The 14,817-nt window shown below is 42.7% G+C and overlaps 5 protein-coding genes across 5 annotated transcripts; 2 read left to right on the forward strand and 3 right to left on the reverse strand.

Moving 5' to 3' along the window:
* Positions 1-1,188: 1,188 nt before the first annotated feature.
* AOL_s00078g450 (uncharacterized protein) lies at positions 1,189-3,096 on the reverse strand (the record flags this gene model as incomplete). The annotated part of the gene is made up of 1 exon (XM_011123713.1): positions 1,189-3,096. One exon carries the CDS (start codon positions 3,094-3,096, stop codon positions 1,189-1,191), a length of 1,908 nt encoding a protein of 635 aa, XP_011122015.1.
* Positions 3,097-7,316: 4,220 nt separating this feature from the next.
* AOL_s00078g451 (uncharacterized protein) lies at positions 7,317-7,965 on the reverse strand (the record flags this gene model as incomplete). The annotated part of the gene is made up of 2 exons (XM_011123714.1): positions 7,317-7,655; positions 7,717-7,965. 2 exons carry the CDS (start codon positions 7,963-7,965, stop codon positions 7,317-7,319), a joined length of 588 nt encoding a protein of 195 aa, XP_011122016.1.
* A 421-nt stretch (positions 7,966-8,386) lies between these two features.
* On the forward strand, positions 8,387-9,055 carry AOL_s00078g452 (uncharacterized protein; the record flags this gene model as incomplete). The annotated part of the gene is made up of 1 exon (XM_011123715.1): positions 8,387-9,055. The coding sequence occupies one exon, from the start codon at positions 8,387-8,389 to the stop codon at positions 9,053-9,055; it is 669 nt and encodes a 222-aa protein (XP_011122017.1).
* Positions 9,056-9,197: 142 nt separating this feature from the next.
* Positions 9,198-10,028, forward strand: AOL_s00078g453 (uncharacterized protein; the record flags this gene model as incomplete). The annotated part of the gene is made up of 2 exons (XM_011123716.1): positions 9,198-9,336; positions 9,409-10,028. The coding sequence occupies 2 exons, from the start codon at positions 9,198-9,200 to the stop codon at positions 10,026-10,028; spliced, it is 759 nt and encodes a 252-aa protein (XP_011122018.1).
* A 999-nt stretch (positions 10,029-11,027) lies between these two features.
* AOL_s00078g454 (uncharacterized protein) lies at positions 11,028-13,787 on the reverse strand (the record flags this gene model as incomplete). Its single annotated transcript, XM_011123717.1, has 3 exons — positions 11,028-12,905; positions 13,395-13,520; positions 13,764-13,787. The coding sequence occupies 3 exons, from the start codon at positions 13,785-13,787 to the stop codon at positions 11,028-11,030; spliced, it is 2,028 nt and encodes a 675-aa protein (XP_011122019.1).
* Between the last annotated feature and the right edge of the window lie 1,030 nt (positions 13,788-14,817).

Consider the following 14,817-nt stretch of genomic DNA (forward strand, 5'->3'; position numbering starts at 1 on the left):
CTTGAATAGCTAGAGTACTGCAGCCACACTGTGGATGGAACTAGCCTGGGGGAGCCCGGGAGGGGGCTGGTAAGTGAGACCTTTGGGGAGATATTCTAGAATCCATCTCGCAGATCTGAAAGCTAGGAGATCTTGATGATTCTAATTATAATCTGGCCGTGAGAAGGAACACCACGCGTTAAACACAAAAAGGCCCGGGGATAAGTCAATTGATTTGAAATCTAGTAACTCGTATTCTCTTGATTCAGACGCGTTTACATATCTTCATACCAGCTAGGTACGAGACAAATCTACTACTAGTTCGTAAATCAGACACAGGACTCATATATATAGTTTACACATCCACAATGAATCCTCAACATCATTCTTCCCACAACCCCACCCCCCTGTTCCCCCCAAAAACGCTTATCACAAATCTCAGGTCGCACCGCATCAGATACGGAAAGGTAGGTAATAGAAATATTCATTCCCGACAAATCGGCCAGATATCAAGTCTTCCCCCAACTTTCAGGAATGGGCTTTCTCCAAGATCTTGATTCAAATCAATCGAGACCAGGGGGCTGGGGAGGGGGGCTGTAGTGCCATGGAGGGTTACACAACATGACGGGCCACGGCGTAGTTGTAAAACCAAGCGGTAGTTCCCGCAGATGTTTCAAATGAGTACGTATGTGTTCAGATATATATCTTCAAATCGACTTTCACAGAAATAAAAGTTACCTCCGGAGGGTTTGTGTGTAAAAAAGAGAATTAGGAATAGAATAATAAGTATTATATTCAAAAAGTCGAAGCCCTCTGACGTATAGCAATATATACCCACTCGGATCTCAATAAAAAGTAATAAAAAAACGTAAACCCGAAAAAGAATGTTCATAAGAAAACCACCCCACACCCGCTGATCTCACGTACTATGTACAAAATATAAACATTATCAAAAAGAAAAGAAAAGAAGAAGAAGAAGAAAAGATACCATCAAAAAATATTATCTGAAAGGTAAATAAAGTATAAACCAGCCATTCCATTCAAAATAGCCATGAAACATATCCACACAAAACCAAATAATTAATAAAGAGAAGAAGAAGAAAATAAAAGAAGAAAAGGGTATATCCCATTCACAACAAAATCCCCAAACCAACCGTAAAATAAAAATAAAATAAAATAAATAAATACATAACTCAATCAATTCATACTTCACTCCAGCTGATCATACCCATCACTCCTCTGCTTATTCAAAAAATGTGAAAAATGTATCCTAAACCCACTGCCACCCGGATTTCTACCAAAGAATCCAGGTGATATCGGTCCGCGGTTTTCTTTATCCTTTGATCCCGCTGTTGATGTTGTTGTTGTGGTGGTAGTGGTAGTAGCTATAATGTCTTGTTTTGCGGGGTATCCGCCTCCGAATATTGGTCCCTGACGGGTGGCAGCAGCAGCAGCAGCAGCAACGGTGGAAGGATTATTAGGAGAAGTTGGTTTTGGAGATAGCGGATTGTCGTCCAAGGGGAGTGTTTTGCCTCTAGGTCGAATCTTAGGTGGGACGTAAGGCATCGAAGGTTGTGATCTTTGGGTGGTCAGGGGTTTTCTTTCCGAGGGAAGGATGGGGGAAAGGTGGGTAGGAGCTTGTGGAATGTTTGTTTGGAGGGTTGGTAGCTCCGTCATAGATGGTTTTACATAGTCATGGAGTAGACGGAATGGATTGTGATGGCTATGATTATTAGCGGTAGGCTGTTTGGAAGTTGTGGATTCTGTTGACGCCTTTTGAAGGTCCTTGTCCTTTGTCGTTGCTATGGTTGGAGAAGTTGGCTTCTTGTCCTTTGTCGTTGTTAAGGTTGGAGAAGTTGGCTTCTCGACGGGCGAGGGAGGTTTTGCGGGTATATATTTTGATGTCCTTTCGGGCTTTGAAGTTTGTGAACTAGGAGGTTGTCCTTCTTCTTCAATTGTGACGTTGGAGATATCAGTCGGAGAAGGTCTGACGTATTCTCTCATGGCCTTCGTGACTCTATATTTCTTCTGTTGTTCCGTCTTTTTCGATTCTTCCTTCGACGTTGGAGATATAGGATGCAATGGTTCCGGTGTAAACCTATCGACATGTGGAGGCTTGACATATTCCTTCACCGCATTACCCAGACGTTTTGAAACACTTCTTTTTAGACCCGTATGTTTCCCTTCCTCATCAGAGCTAGTTTTCGTCTGGAGGTGTTCGGGAATAGCTTCGATGTAAGTAGTTCCATCCTTCCTCTTTGAAGATTTGATTTGTAATGACTCCCACGGATTCGACTTTTCCTTTAATGGTGATACTTCATTCGACATTGACGGAGAAGACTGTGATTCCATAGCCGGTTGTGATGAAGCCTCGTGCTGTCGTATATACCCCGTCATGACATTAACCAACTTCTTCACCCCGACTTTTTTATTCTTCTCTGTTGTTGCTGTTCTCGTTTCCTCCACGCTACTTCCATCCGAAGACTTTGCTTCTTTAATAGTATCCATTGATTTCTTCTCTCTGTTTTCAAGTTGTCCCTTTTCTTTAACCACCGTACTGCTACTGCTTCCTTCTTCCTCAGATCCTCCTATATCCTCCCTTTTGACCCTTACCCTCCTAGCCACCGGTAAAGCCTTCTCAGGCGCCGGTCGTCTAGGTGGAACATACTTCGACGTCGAAGTCTTCTCATACCTCACCGTCGATCCATTCCTTCTATGCCCCGCAGAAGAAGAAGAAGAACCAGTCTTAACCACCCTCCCAACCGGAGTTCTACTCCCACTTTTCGAAGAAGAAGAAGAAGCAGCAGCCCGATTATAACTCCTCACCACCGGTATTGTTCCATTCCCCCTTCTTTGAGTTGTCGTCATCGTTGTTGTTGCATTTTTACTCGCGGAGGAGTTGATAGCATCCTTGAAGGATCTGGAATAACCCGTCGATTGGACCAATCTAGCACAAGACTTTTGAAGATCGACTTCTGTTGCTGGGGTTAATGGTGGGACGAGTTCTTGGATGTTGTTTGAATTTGGATCTTGGGTTTTGAAGGATAGAGCCGTTGGGGGGGAAGAAGTTGTTAGCTTCTGCATTGTTGGTGGTATGTCCTTCTTCTTCTCTTTCATATTGTCCTTCTTCTTCTTCTTTTTTTTTTTTGTTTTATGTTAGATTGGTTTGAAGCATATGTAACGTACTTGAGATGTAATCGGAATGAATGAATCGGTGCGAAAGAAATGGGTATCGAAATCATATAAGAAAAATAAAAATAATAAAAAATAACAAATAAAAAAAGATATATCCTGCGCGCCCCGGCGAAATACGGTGACACACACACACACACACGTATACACAATAAAAAGCCAATAAGCCGAAATCTAAAACAAGAAGAAGAAGAAAAGAACAAATTAAACAAAACAGTAAGCCATCAAGGCTTACCCAGACTCAAATCAACAGCGAATCTATCTTTCTTTCTTTCTTAATTAAATTGCCCTTTTTACCCGGCTATTTGGAAGAAAGCCAGAGCGAAAAAAAGACCGGTAACCCCCCCTTGTCAAAAAACCAAAAAAAAGCCGTTGAACCAGCGGCGGTGGCGGAAGAATTTAAACGTGTGTGTTTTTGGGTGGAAGTCCAAAATGTTCGATAAAGCACAGGACACCCGGGTATACTTTAAACGTTAAAGTATTAAGGTAGTACACCACGCGCGATGCTATCCTGTAGCCAACCGAGGACAAAAAACACAGATAGAAAGATGGGGAAAGTGATTCTTTTGGAAAAAATAAAAGTAAAAAGTAAGGAAGAGAGAGAGGTAGGAATTATATTATTTCATGAAAATGAGGTGAACGGCTGGGCAGGGCAGGCGAGCAGGCCGGTATATTAGACATGCATGCATAAGTTAACACAGGCAGCCGAACCTCTGACCTGCCTTGCGCAACTGCCCAAAAAAAAAAAAAAGAGGGTACTTACATTTACATCAGAGCTCTGATCCCTTCCGATAAAAGACGAATGTGCCAGGGTAATTGTCGGCATAACTACTTAAGTACTGAACCTTTTCAACCTTGACCGGCTGTGGGGCCCGTTAGTTGGTAAACCAGTAAGCAAGATCGCTCGAAACAGGGAGGAAGCTTGTTTCTTTTCCCCTCCCCTCCCAAATTTCGAGTAGTAATCCGAAAAAGATCAAATAAAATAAAATAAATTAGATATATTTCGTTAACGTCGGGTCCTCCTCCTCCTCGTAAATCAATCTTTAAAATTATCAAAGATTCTTTTTTTTTTTTCCGTCCAATTGAGGTCGAGGGTCTTGACGAATCCGCGAAGAGGGTGTGGTGGGTTTTGTTGGTTTTGTTTGTTGCGTGTGTATCGGACTCGAGCTCGACCCTCCGTGCTTAATTTCCAAGTCGTACAAAGCTGGGGAAGGAAAGAAAAAAAGCGGAGAGAGAGAGAGGAAAGAGAAGCGCTGTGCCTGAATATCGTTTGTTTTAGAAGAAGAAGAAGAAGCGATGATACAAGATCCGGTGACCCGTCTTTCTCATAATTTTCTTTTTCTTTTTTTTTCTTTCCCCCTTAGCTTAGGACTTTTCGTAGAACCTCGAATTCGATCCGATAGTTAAATTCTTTGAAATATTCTGTGAATATATACCCGATTCCAGAACTGTCAAATATTTTGATAAGAGCTTGTCGTCGGTAAGCTTTAGAGTATCGATATGTAGTGGAGTATATAGGTGTATATATATATAGATAGACAGCCCTATTAGGAAAGATTCTGCGAAAGAAACGTTGTATTCATCGGTTACGTTAGAACCTTACGAATCTCGACCAACATGATAAAAAATCCAAATAGGTTTGCGGAGTTTACCCCGACCTTTTTTTGCGAGGACCAAAAAAAAAAAAAAAAAAAAGAGGGAAAAGGTGGGCGAGCCTGTGAGTGGCTTAAAGGAACTTGCCAGTGAGTGTGTCAGACCGCACCCAGAGAAACTGCGGGGGAACAACAGCTCGGTTCCAGGATTCCTGTCCGGTCAAAGTGTAACCAACAAGAAGAGGGATATGAGAGCTGCCTTCAAACGGTCTCGTTTGATAGAGGGAAAATTGATAACAAGGAAGGGGGGGGGGGGGGGAATGAAACAAAGGGTCAAGAACAGTAACCTTTTTATGAAAATCCTTTCCTATTCTTTATTCATAAAATTGATGAAATATAAGGAAAACAAAAAAGCTTAGCTAGCGGAAACAGAAATGCGGGCGCGCCGCGGGTGGGAACTTTTTTCGTCTTTTGGTCGTTTAATAATAATAATATCAGCCGAGGGGAGCTTCGTTTCCCCTATTTCTTCATCTTTCCGAGCATCGTTGGATCGCGCGGTATTATCGAAAAAAGAAACAAAGTAGATAGCGGGACCCTGTCCGGATATTCCTTCGTACTCGCTAGTTTAACAAGAAAAAGAAGAGAGGGAGAGTTCTAACCAATAGAAATAGTTTCGCAAGTACCTTTTCTGCAATAATATCTGAAACTTATAGTTTATTTCTTGTAGGCAGAGAAAGAAGATATGCTCTCGGAGTTCGGAGAGCAATCCGTTGGGCATATCAAGAGATATATCGTCATGCCGCAGTACTTACAAGGTTATCCCTCTTCCAACAGTGCATTGCATATACATAGTAGATACCGAGACGCAATTGCAACTGTGAACATTCTTTTGTGGCTGAAAGATACTACATCAGAGTACATACATGTGTTATCGCCATTCTGTCTTTTTCTTCTCGGATATCTTCAATTTGTCAGAGCTCTACCATAGTTAAACCCGCTACCGTTACCGCTGTCGCCTTTCGCCGGCCCAAATCTATGGTTCAATTCCACCTTGGCAGCCAGTTTCGTAGACTTTTTTAAGTTTTTTTTTTTTCTTTCTCAAATTTCTTTTTAAACGAAATTTAACCCAGAAAAAAAAAGCCACCAGCTGTCGGCACCAGTACTAATTACTTCATGATTCGAATGAAGCTTTTCTTCCCCCTTGTCGCTCTAGATTTCCTCAGCTTGGATGTATTTTTTTTTTTTTACTAATAGAATATGAAATTATGAAGTTCAGTTATGAACTACAAGAACGAAACGAATATCCATACTAAATGACACAATCCCGCCCCTGCACGTATAAAATGCTCACCATATGTAGGTATGTATGGATGTATTTATGTATATGCATCCACAGACGCACAAATCACAATTTCAATCGAACCCTCCAATTGGCTTGGAGGTTTTTACCCCGTTTCTCCATTTTAAATACTCCATGCGGGGGCCATCATATCAGACTCGGTATCTTCCGACCACCCTCAATTCCCCTCGGTCATCTCGTCCGACTCGACTGCGCCGCACGCGAGAGATAACAAGGAAAAATTACGAGATCAAAATACGAGAAAAGAAGAAAAATAAGTGTATACGATTATACCATCGTGGCAAGAAACAGCCACTTCCTTTTGGTTAAACTTAAACTAAAACTAAACAAAAAAGTAGTAGACATGGGATGGGTGGTGGGGGAACATGTGCGTTGTTTTCAGCTTCTGTAGCACAAAGCAAGGGCCAGATGGATCCCTTTCCTTTTGACAGGTTCCTTTTGTCCCCCCCGGTAAGAATAAGAATAAGAATAAGAATAAGAATAAGAACCCTTCAACCCCACTTTCTAGGCTGATATGATATCAAGTAGTAATGCTAGCTGGATACGATTGTTGCAGGAAATTAAAGATAATTTCGGGATGTTTGTATGTAGTAGTAATCATAAATATCAAATATGAAGATGTCCTTTTTATCCAACCGACTCTGATGGGTGTTAGTACATAGTAGTATATAATATAGTGCTATATAGGTAATAACGTTGAATATGAATTGAATCCTCACGATAACTACAACCGCCGCTCGAACGGATACAAAATATTATATTGTTTAGATATAACCGAATCAAGTCAATATCATGTCAGTATTTTTTTTTGTATTTTTTTTTTTTCGTCGGCGAATATATTCTTTACGTAGATGGTCGGCCTAGGGCTTGTGGCGCTTTCAATTTTAAAAAAAGTTTAAACTTTTACAGCGTATAAGAAATCCTCGAGTAGAGTGGTTCCGTCATCCGACCCGACGTACCGAATCCACAGTGATATCGTGTAATATAATATATGTAGAAACCGGATGACATATTCTCATCACACTATTGGTCATTATTTTCTTTTATTAAAAAAAAAGAATAAAAAATAAAAAAAATCATTCGATAGACTTTGAAAAACGCTATGCAAACCATAAACCCAAAAAGAATCCCCTCCAAAAAAAAGGTATGTATAATCCCATTATATAAAAAAAGAAGGAAAAGAGAGGAAAAAACTACATATTAATCTTCGCCTTACTAAAATCCATCTCAGGGTGTTGCACCTGAAACTTCTTCAACATATCCATCTTCTTCTGCTCATCACTAGTCGGTAATCCCATCTCCTTCTGTCGTTGATCATACATCATCTTCTCCACCATCCCTCTGGTCTCACCGTCCAAATCGCTTAATTTTGAATTCTCGGGTTGGATCTTGGATACGTCGATTTTGGGATGGTGGGTTAGAACGTGTGGCCACCATTCCTTTTTGTTGGATTTATCCAGATGGATTTCAAGGGTTGAGTCCGAGACGGACCAGGTTGAATCGTCGAGGCGGATGGGTTTGTATAGTGTTCCCTGTTTATATAAGTAAGATATCCAATACAAAGAGTATGATGGTAGTTAATGATAGACAAACCTCGAACAACGGCTCCTTGCCTTTCAACCCGACTTTCAACCCGGTAAGTTTGATATCAACGATCAAATCCCGTCCTCGAGTGCCGGCCGGGAGAGCGACGATAATATCGACTTCTTCGAGAGCTTGTGTCCATTTGTAGGGTAGAGTGGCTTGTTCGGCTTGTTCTTTTTCTCTAGCGGCTTTGAGTTCTTCAGGTGTGGGGTCTGGTGGGGCAGCAGCAGCAGCAGCAGCAGCAGTTGATGTCGACATGATGACTCTCTCTTCTTGTATAAACGATGAGTATTGATTGACACTCCTATCTGTTTGTTTTTTTTGGTAATACTTCTTGGTGGAGAAGGAGAGATGGATTGGTGATTAGATAACAAAAGTGGTGGTGGTGGTGGTGAAGGATGAGGAGGGGAATGTTGCGCGAAGGTTCTATGCCATGTTTTCCACATTTCATACAAACACCAACCGTCGAGGTCACATGACACGCGACATCAAATCAATTCGATGTCGATAGTATCAAATGAGCTCGAAGATCTGGAGTGTTTATCTTCTACTGACAGTCCAGCATGGAAGTGAGAGTAGTTAATTAGACTCAGTAAAATATACAAAATACATCATCTCGTATACATATCATAGAATACAATACTTCATCGAATGTTAATGTTAATCAATTGATATCAAAATGGAATCTCCAGACATCAATAACATCAACACCAACGAAACCAAACAGCACCTCCGCCATCTCGTCGACGAAGCAATCCTCACAATCACCACCAAAATCCTCACCAACTACCTCTCCTCCCTCCTTTTAAATCTTAATATCAATCTTGATAAAAACCCAACCTCCTCCTCCTCCTCCTCCTCCTTCACTAAATACATCTTCCTAGCAAACTTCCTCAGATCCGAAGAATCACTTCTAACATCCCCATCATATGCATACGCATCCCCCTCGGCCAACTCCAACTGCATACTAACACCGAATGCAAACGCCATCTCCACAATCCACAAGAACCCGAGTATATTCCCCCACCATACTCATTTCTTAACTATTTTAAAAACACTGGGGATTACGATTACAGATTGGAATCTTATACGGTATTTGAAGTATTACGATCCGTTGTTGTTTGGTTGTAGACATAGATACAAACATAAATATAAATATAATTATAGATATGATGGTATAAAAGATGGAAAAGATGGATACATCGATTATGAAAAGGAAGTAGAAAAGTGTCTGGAACTATTACCACCGCCGACGGATGCGGAGTGTACGGAGGGGGTCCTGAGACTTGCGAGGATTGCTATGAAGTTTGAGGGTTATTCGGATACTTCTCGGCTAGAACAAGCTTAGCTTACCCGACTAGCTATCATTATACATACATACATACATACATACATCTACTTCATGATACTTATTTACAGCTTCATCGAAATACCATCCTTGCATATAATACAATATAATATATATAATAAGTATATAGAATAGAATAAAAATGACAGAAGCTTCAAACGCCCGCTTCAACTCCGAAGCCTCTTCCTGGGACCAAAACCCAGACGTCCAATCCGCCACAAACTCCGCCTTCAATGAGATCCTCCGCCGTATCCCCTCCTTGTCTCTCGACAATCCATCCAGTATGTTCTTACTATACTATACTATACTATACTATAAAATACTATAAAATACTAATATTTATATACAAAAAGAACCAACCCTCCTCGACCTCGGCACAGGCACCGGTCTCCTCTCCCTCCTCCTCTCCCCATACACCTCTCAAATCCTCTCCATCGACCCCTCCCCAACAATGATCTCCCACCTCTCCCAAAAACTATCAAAGAAAGACTCCCCAAAGAACATAACCCCCCTATGCGCTCTAATAACCTCCCCATCAGACCCCCGTCTAACAACAAATCCAAATACAAATACCCCCCAAAAATTCGATATAATAATCTCAAACCTAGTCCTCCATCACATCCCAAACCTCCCCGAATTTATAACTCTAACACACGGATTACTCAACCCCGGTGGTATCATCTGTCTGACGGACTTTGAAAACGTTGGGGAGGAAAGTAGGAAGTTTCATCCGGAGGGGAAGATGGAAGGGGTTGAAAGGCATGGAGTGGTTAGGAAGGAGATGGAGGAGTTACTTGTTACCACGGGGTTCGAAGATGTTAAAGTCGAGGTTGGCTGGGTTATGAGGAAACAGGTTGAACGGTGGCCTGGTGAATGGGGACTTGATGGGAATGGAAAGAGACCTGAAGTTAAAGATGGTGAAGAGGTTTGTGAGATGGATTTTAATTTCTTGGTTGTTTGGGGGAGGAAGTAGTTCTCTTTCTTTTATATCTATTATCTACATCGAGTACTACTCTACTAGTATATATGAAGTGTATAGAATGATATCGTGTAGCAAGTACACTACCTCAATAAGTAAAAGTAACCAAGTAAGTAGGTACAAAGAAGAATATATAAAAACAAGACTGAAAAAACACCACTCCTCTGATGATATATGCTAACACATACATACAAAACTAACAGATAGGAAAAAAAATACCAAAATGATGGGAAATAGTATGAAGAAAAAAAAGAGCAATCTATGCATTTATTTTGTGCTGGATGGTAGGTTAAAAAAGATAACGAAGATCAAAAGGATTACATCTTTATAAAAAATAAAATAAAAATAAACCAAAACGAGGCAAAAAAATGAATGAATGAATGAAGTGGTAGTTCGAAAAAATAAAAGTAAAAAAAAATAAAGTAAAATAAACATTAAAAAAACCCTTGGATATAAAAGAATGTAAAATGTAAAAGAAGGTAAAATAGTAGGAATACCAGCCTGAACGAGGCAGACGACAAATGAAAACACTGAGACAACCCATCCGGCTCTATATAAATCTTATTCGCCAATTGGTCTGGCTTACGAGACCACTCTCATCCTCTCTCTCTCTCTCTCTCTTTGTCCACATCTTATATAAAAAGCTACATTGTACGGCACACCGTGCCTTCGTAATACTTTTACTAGAGAATGAGGTAGCCAGAAGGAGAGTCCGAGAGGGTACCTGGTGGTCAAGTCATAGTCTCATCAACCAGACTTTTCTGCCGGAAAACAAAAGAAAAGAGAAAAAAAAAAAAGATAATGCAACTAATAAAAAAAAAAAGGGTATACAAAAGAAACGAAGGAAAAGAATAATAATAATAAAAAAAGAAAACCGATAAACGCCAATATGAAATGAGGGTCGTGAATGACGTTAACAAAAAAATAAATATATAATGGGGAAGGTTTTTTTTTCTCTCCTCTCGCTGAAGTGAAAAATCAATAGTGAAAGCTTCAATTGTCCACAGAAATCTTGCTTTTGAAATCCGTGGCCTCAGACTTGACGCTTTCACCGTCTTCTTGCTCTGCTCTTCTAGCGCGGGCCCCTTCCTTCAATTTCTCCCATCGATCTCGGTACTTCCCCACAACAGTCTTTAGCTTATCGTTCTCCTTCAAGATCTTGGTTTCGTGTTGCCGTAACCTTGCAACCTCGGCTTGAAGCTCATCAAACGATGGGTTCTCCGAAAGAACCGAAGGGGCCGGCGACAACGCTCTCGGTTTCGAGGAACCCGGAAGGGGTGAAATACCTCGAACCTTCCCGGCTGGATTCGGTGAAAGAGCACGGTTCGACTTGGTCGGTTTGTCGTCATCAAAATCTTTGGGGAATCCTCCACCGAATCTCGGAGTCTTTGGGGGCTCATAATCGTCCGCTGCACCTCTTCCAGGAAGTGTTAGTGTCCTAGGCGCTAACCTTGGAGTTGGAGGTAACTCCGATTCTGTCTGTCGGTCTGGTAGAGTCAAGATCTGTGTTTCCGTCTTGCCCGTGCTAACACCCCCCAACTTCAACGGCGAGCGTCCGCCCATCCTTAGTTTACCGAATCCACGATCGGTTTCCTCTGCTACCGGGCTGTTGTGGCTCGTCTCCTTCAGTACCTGCAAGCTTTCCCGCATCTTTGCGGCATTCACTTTCGCACTGGTCTCCCATGTATGTAGTTTGTGTGCCATCATGTCGGTGAGCTGCCTCAGCTGAGTGTTTTCGAGCTCCAGCTCCTCTCGGGTCTTCGAGCTGATCATCTTGTCCGCTGGCTTCTGTCCTACCGTAAGAACAGCTGCCGGCTCGTTCTTATCACCACTATTAGATTTTTGTTGCTGTTGCTGTTGGTTCCGTGTTAGGATCCCAGCGTACGACATCGTACCACCGGTTGTCGGCACGACATAAAAGCTCTCGGCGGCACCTTTGTCAGCTACAGCCTTTCTCAATGCCGGGTCCATGCTCGACAGATCCCCATCCAACGGTAGCCCGGCAAATGCTAACGGGTTCCCGACAGCTTCAATATATTCCTCAAACTGGCTGTAGAACTTTGTGAAGGCCATATCCAGCTTTGGCGGTTTAGGACTGGTACCCCTAGCTGAGGAAGATTCGTACTCCTTCACAGCAGGTCTGATAGGTCCTTCGCCAAGAGCTGGGCCCTTGAATGAATCGAAAGGAAGAGCCTCCCTCGGCCCAACCACAGGACTGGTGGCACTGGCCGACTTTCTCCTCTCTTTCCTCGGTGGTGCGTTCAATAATACCGGACTCGTCCCCCTCACCGTCCCACCTGCACTAGCAGCACGGGCACCTGGCTCCGGCTCACGAACCTGCAGGAAATTCCTATCATTGCCCGTATTCGCCGGACTTCGGCCTCTAACCGGAGAACGGATACCTCTGGCATTGGCAAGTTCATGAGCTAGTTGGAACGGATTGGGAGAAGGTAGAACCGGTCCATCTCGCATAGAAGTGTATGTGAGAGTTTGAGTAGTGATGGATGTAGGCGAGGGTAGTGGGATTGGCGGTGGCGCTACCTTCCTCGTACCTGACGGATGGGACGGGTTATCCGAAGTGCTAGGAGTGGTCGGTGTAGATGGTTGGAAGAACATCTTAGGCTTATCCGACTGAGGGGACTCCGGCCTATTCGATTCTGGCCCAAACAGCGGTGGAGGCCGGTGCTTGGGTGACGTAGGCGGGGAAAATGTAGTGGCGTTGGTTGTTACCGGTTTCGCCATTGTTGATTCTTTGGTAGAAAATGATGTTTGGTTTGGAGGAGGAGTTGGAGGAGTTTGGACGGTAGATGCCAGCAATCTAGATGATAGGTCCCGGTGGTGCTGTTGTAATAAAGCGAGAGTTCGAAGAGCCTGTGGGTTTCGAAATAATATAGCTTGTTAGCGTGTTTCAAGTTTGAAGCCTCAAATGTCATTTAAATGAGATTACTTGTGCTGACCAGCTTGTGAACGCTCCCGCCAAAGGATACAAAATTGCTATAAGTGACAGAAGTCGAATAGGGGGTATGAGACTATATAATATATGATCAGACTTTTTTTTTTTGCGAACAGACTCCGAGTACAGAATGAGATTACATGCAGAATCGAAAAGAAATAGTCCGAAGTGGGTGTGGTGAGGTGGTGAAGGTTTTATGGGCGGGTCCGAGATCTTGGAACCGGACACCACCCCATTCAAGCCACGAACAACGACTTAAACAGCCGGGACGAGCAGGGGCTTTCGGTACCGGACAGGCCCTTCGAGAATGCGAAATGCAGAAATAAAGAAAGCGAAGGGAAAAAAAGGATTGTCCCAATTTTTATTTTTTTTTGAAACAGCAGAAATATGCGAAATGAAGAACTAACCTCAGGGTCCTGGGTTTCCTGCTCAGCTTTTCCGAATTCTTCGGCAGCGTCCTTATGTTCTTGCGAAGCGAGCTGGAAGTTGTGGAGGGTCTGCTGGTGGGTGGCTTTCGAAGCGTGTGCGTGAGCCTAAGAGGGGGGGTAACAAACAATATCGAAGACGTCAGTCAGCAAGTCAAGTTCATTAACTTGGAATAGAGAAAGAGAAGGAAAAAAAGTATTTTGTATTTCAATTGTAGGATTGATTGTTTCTCTAGTTCGTTTTTTGATTCGAACACATGTTCCGTAGTACCTCCGGTACCGAACACCTGCCAGACAGGTGCCAGGCGGCGTCATAAAAACGAAAAGAATGAAAGAATGAATGGTACGTACCCTTGTCAGAGGTGCGGCTTCCATGGTCAACGGTTTTCCAAATTCTTCTGTTTTAGAAGCCAAAGAAGGAAAAGTATTGTGTGGGGATCTTGAATTTGGGAATTCCTTCCTCCTTAATTCATGCCTTGTCGGAGAAGCCACCCAGTAGTTTTATTTTTATCGAGATAGAACGACGACGAATGGAGTTATGGTGAATCTGTCGGGCGAGTAATTCAAACTAGCCAGTTGGACAGAGCGAGGAGACGAGGGCGGGACGTAGAGAGTATGCAGTGCCGTGCAGAGAGATCGTAAGAGAAGGGCGGTTAGCTCGAACCAGCGAGCCTGTGATTCGGCAGTTTAAAAAATCTAGTTAGTAAAAAAGAAGAAGATTAGATCCTTTCTTTCTTTGTTTCCCGTCTGAATCGAATCAAGGAAGAGAGAGAGAAGGGAAAAAAAAAAAAGAGGAGGAATGAGAATTAAAGGAAGGCAGCGGAGGTTCTGCAAGTGCTTAGACGTAATGTAATGTAAGGTGAGGTGAGGTAAGGCAAGGTAAGGTAAGGTAAAATGTATTCAACAGCTGGTCGGATGATGAGTTTTGCCTCTTTTAACCATGCAGAGGATTGCAGCAGCGTGGCCTATGCAGAATCCCTGACCGGTGATGCTGGTACCTTGTCGATGTGAGCGATAAAGTGTATCAGAACGAAGAAGATGCAGGCACTGGCCAGCAGTCTGGCGGCAAGCAGGAGGCTTTTAAATGTGGTTCAAGTCGAACGTGGGGCAATATAGAAGGGAAGAGAAGAAGAACGGAAGGAGTCAAAGGATGGAGAGGAAAGCAGAGAAACGCGGAACGACGGAGCTATGCTGGTTAAAAGAAAGGATACGGGACAAGAGAGACAGAGAGGCAGAGATTGGTATATCCGAATCTAAATCTGAACCTAAATCTGAATCCGAATCCGAATCTTAGAAGGAGGAGGAGGAGGAGGAGGAGGAGGAGGAGTAGTTATTGTTGGTAAGAAGTGGAGTTGGATGCATGTAATGTAGGTGTGTATGTATGTATGTCAGAAGAAGTAAGAAT

Source organism: Orbilia oligospora, assembly GCF_000225545.1.
Source record: "Orbilia oligospora ATCC 24927 unplaced genomic scaffold scaffold00078, whole genome shotgun sequence".
NCBI classification, from domain to species: Eukaryota; Fungi; Ascomycota; class Orbiliomycetes; order Orbiliales; family Orbiliaceae; genus Orbilia; species Orbilia oligospora.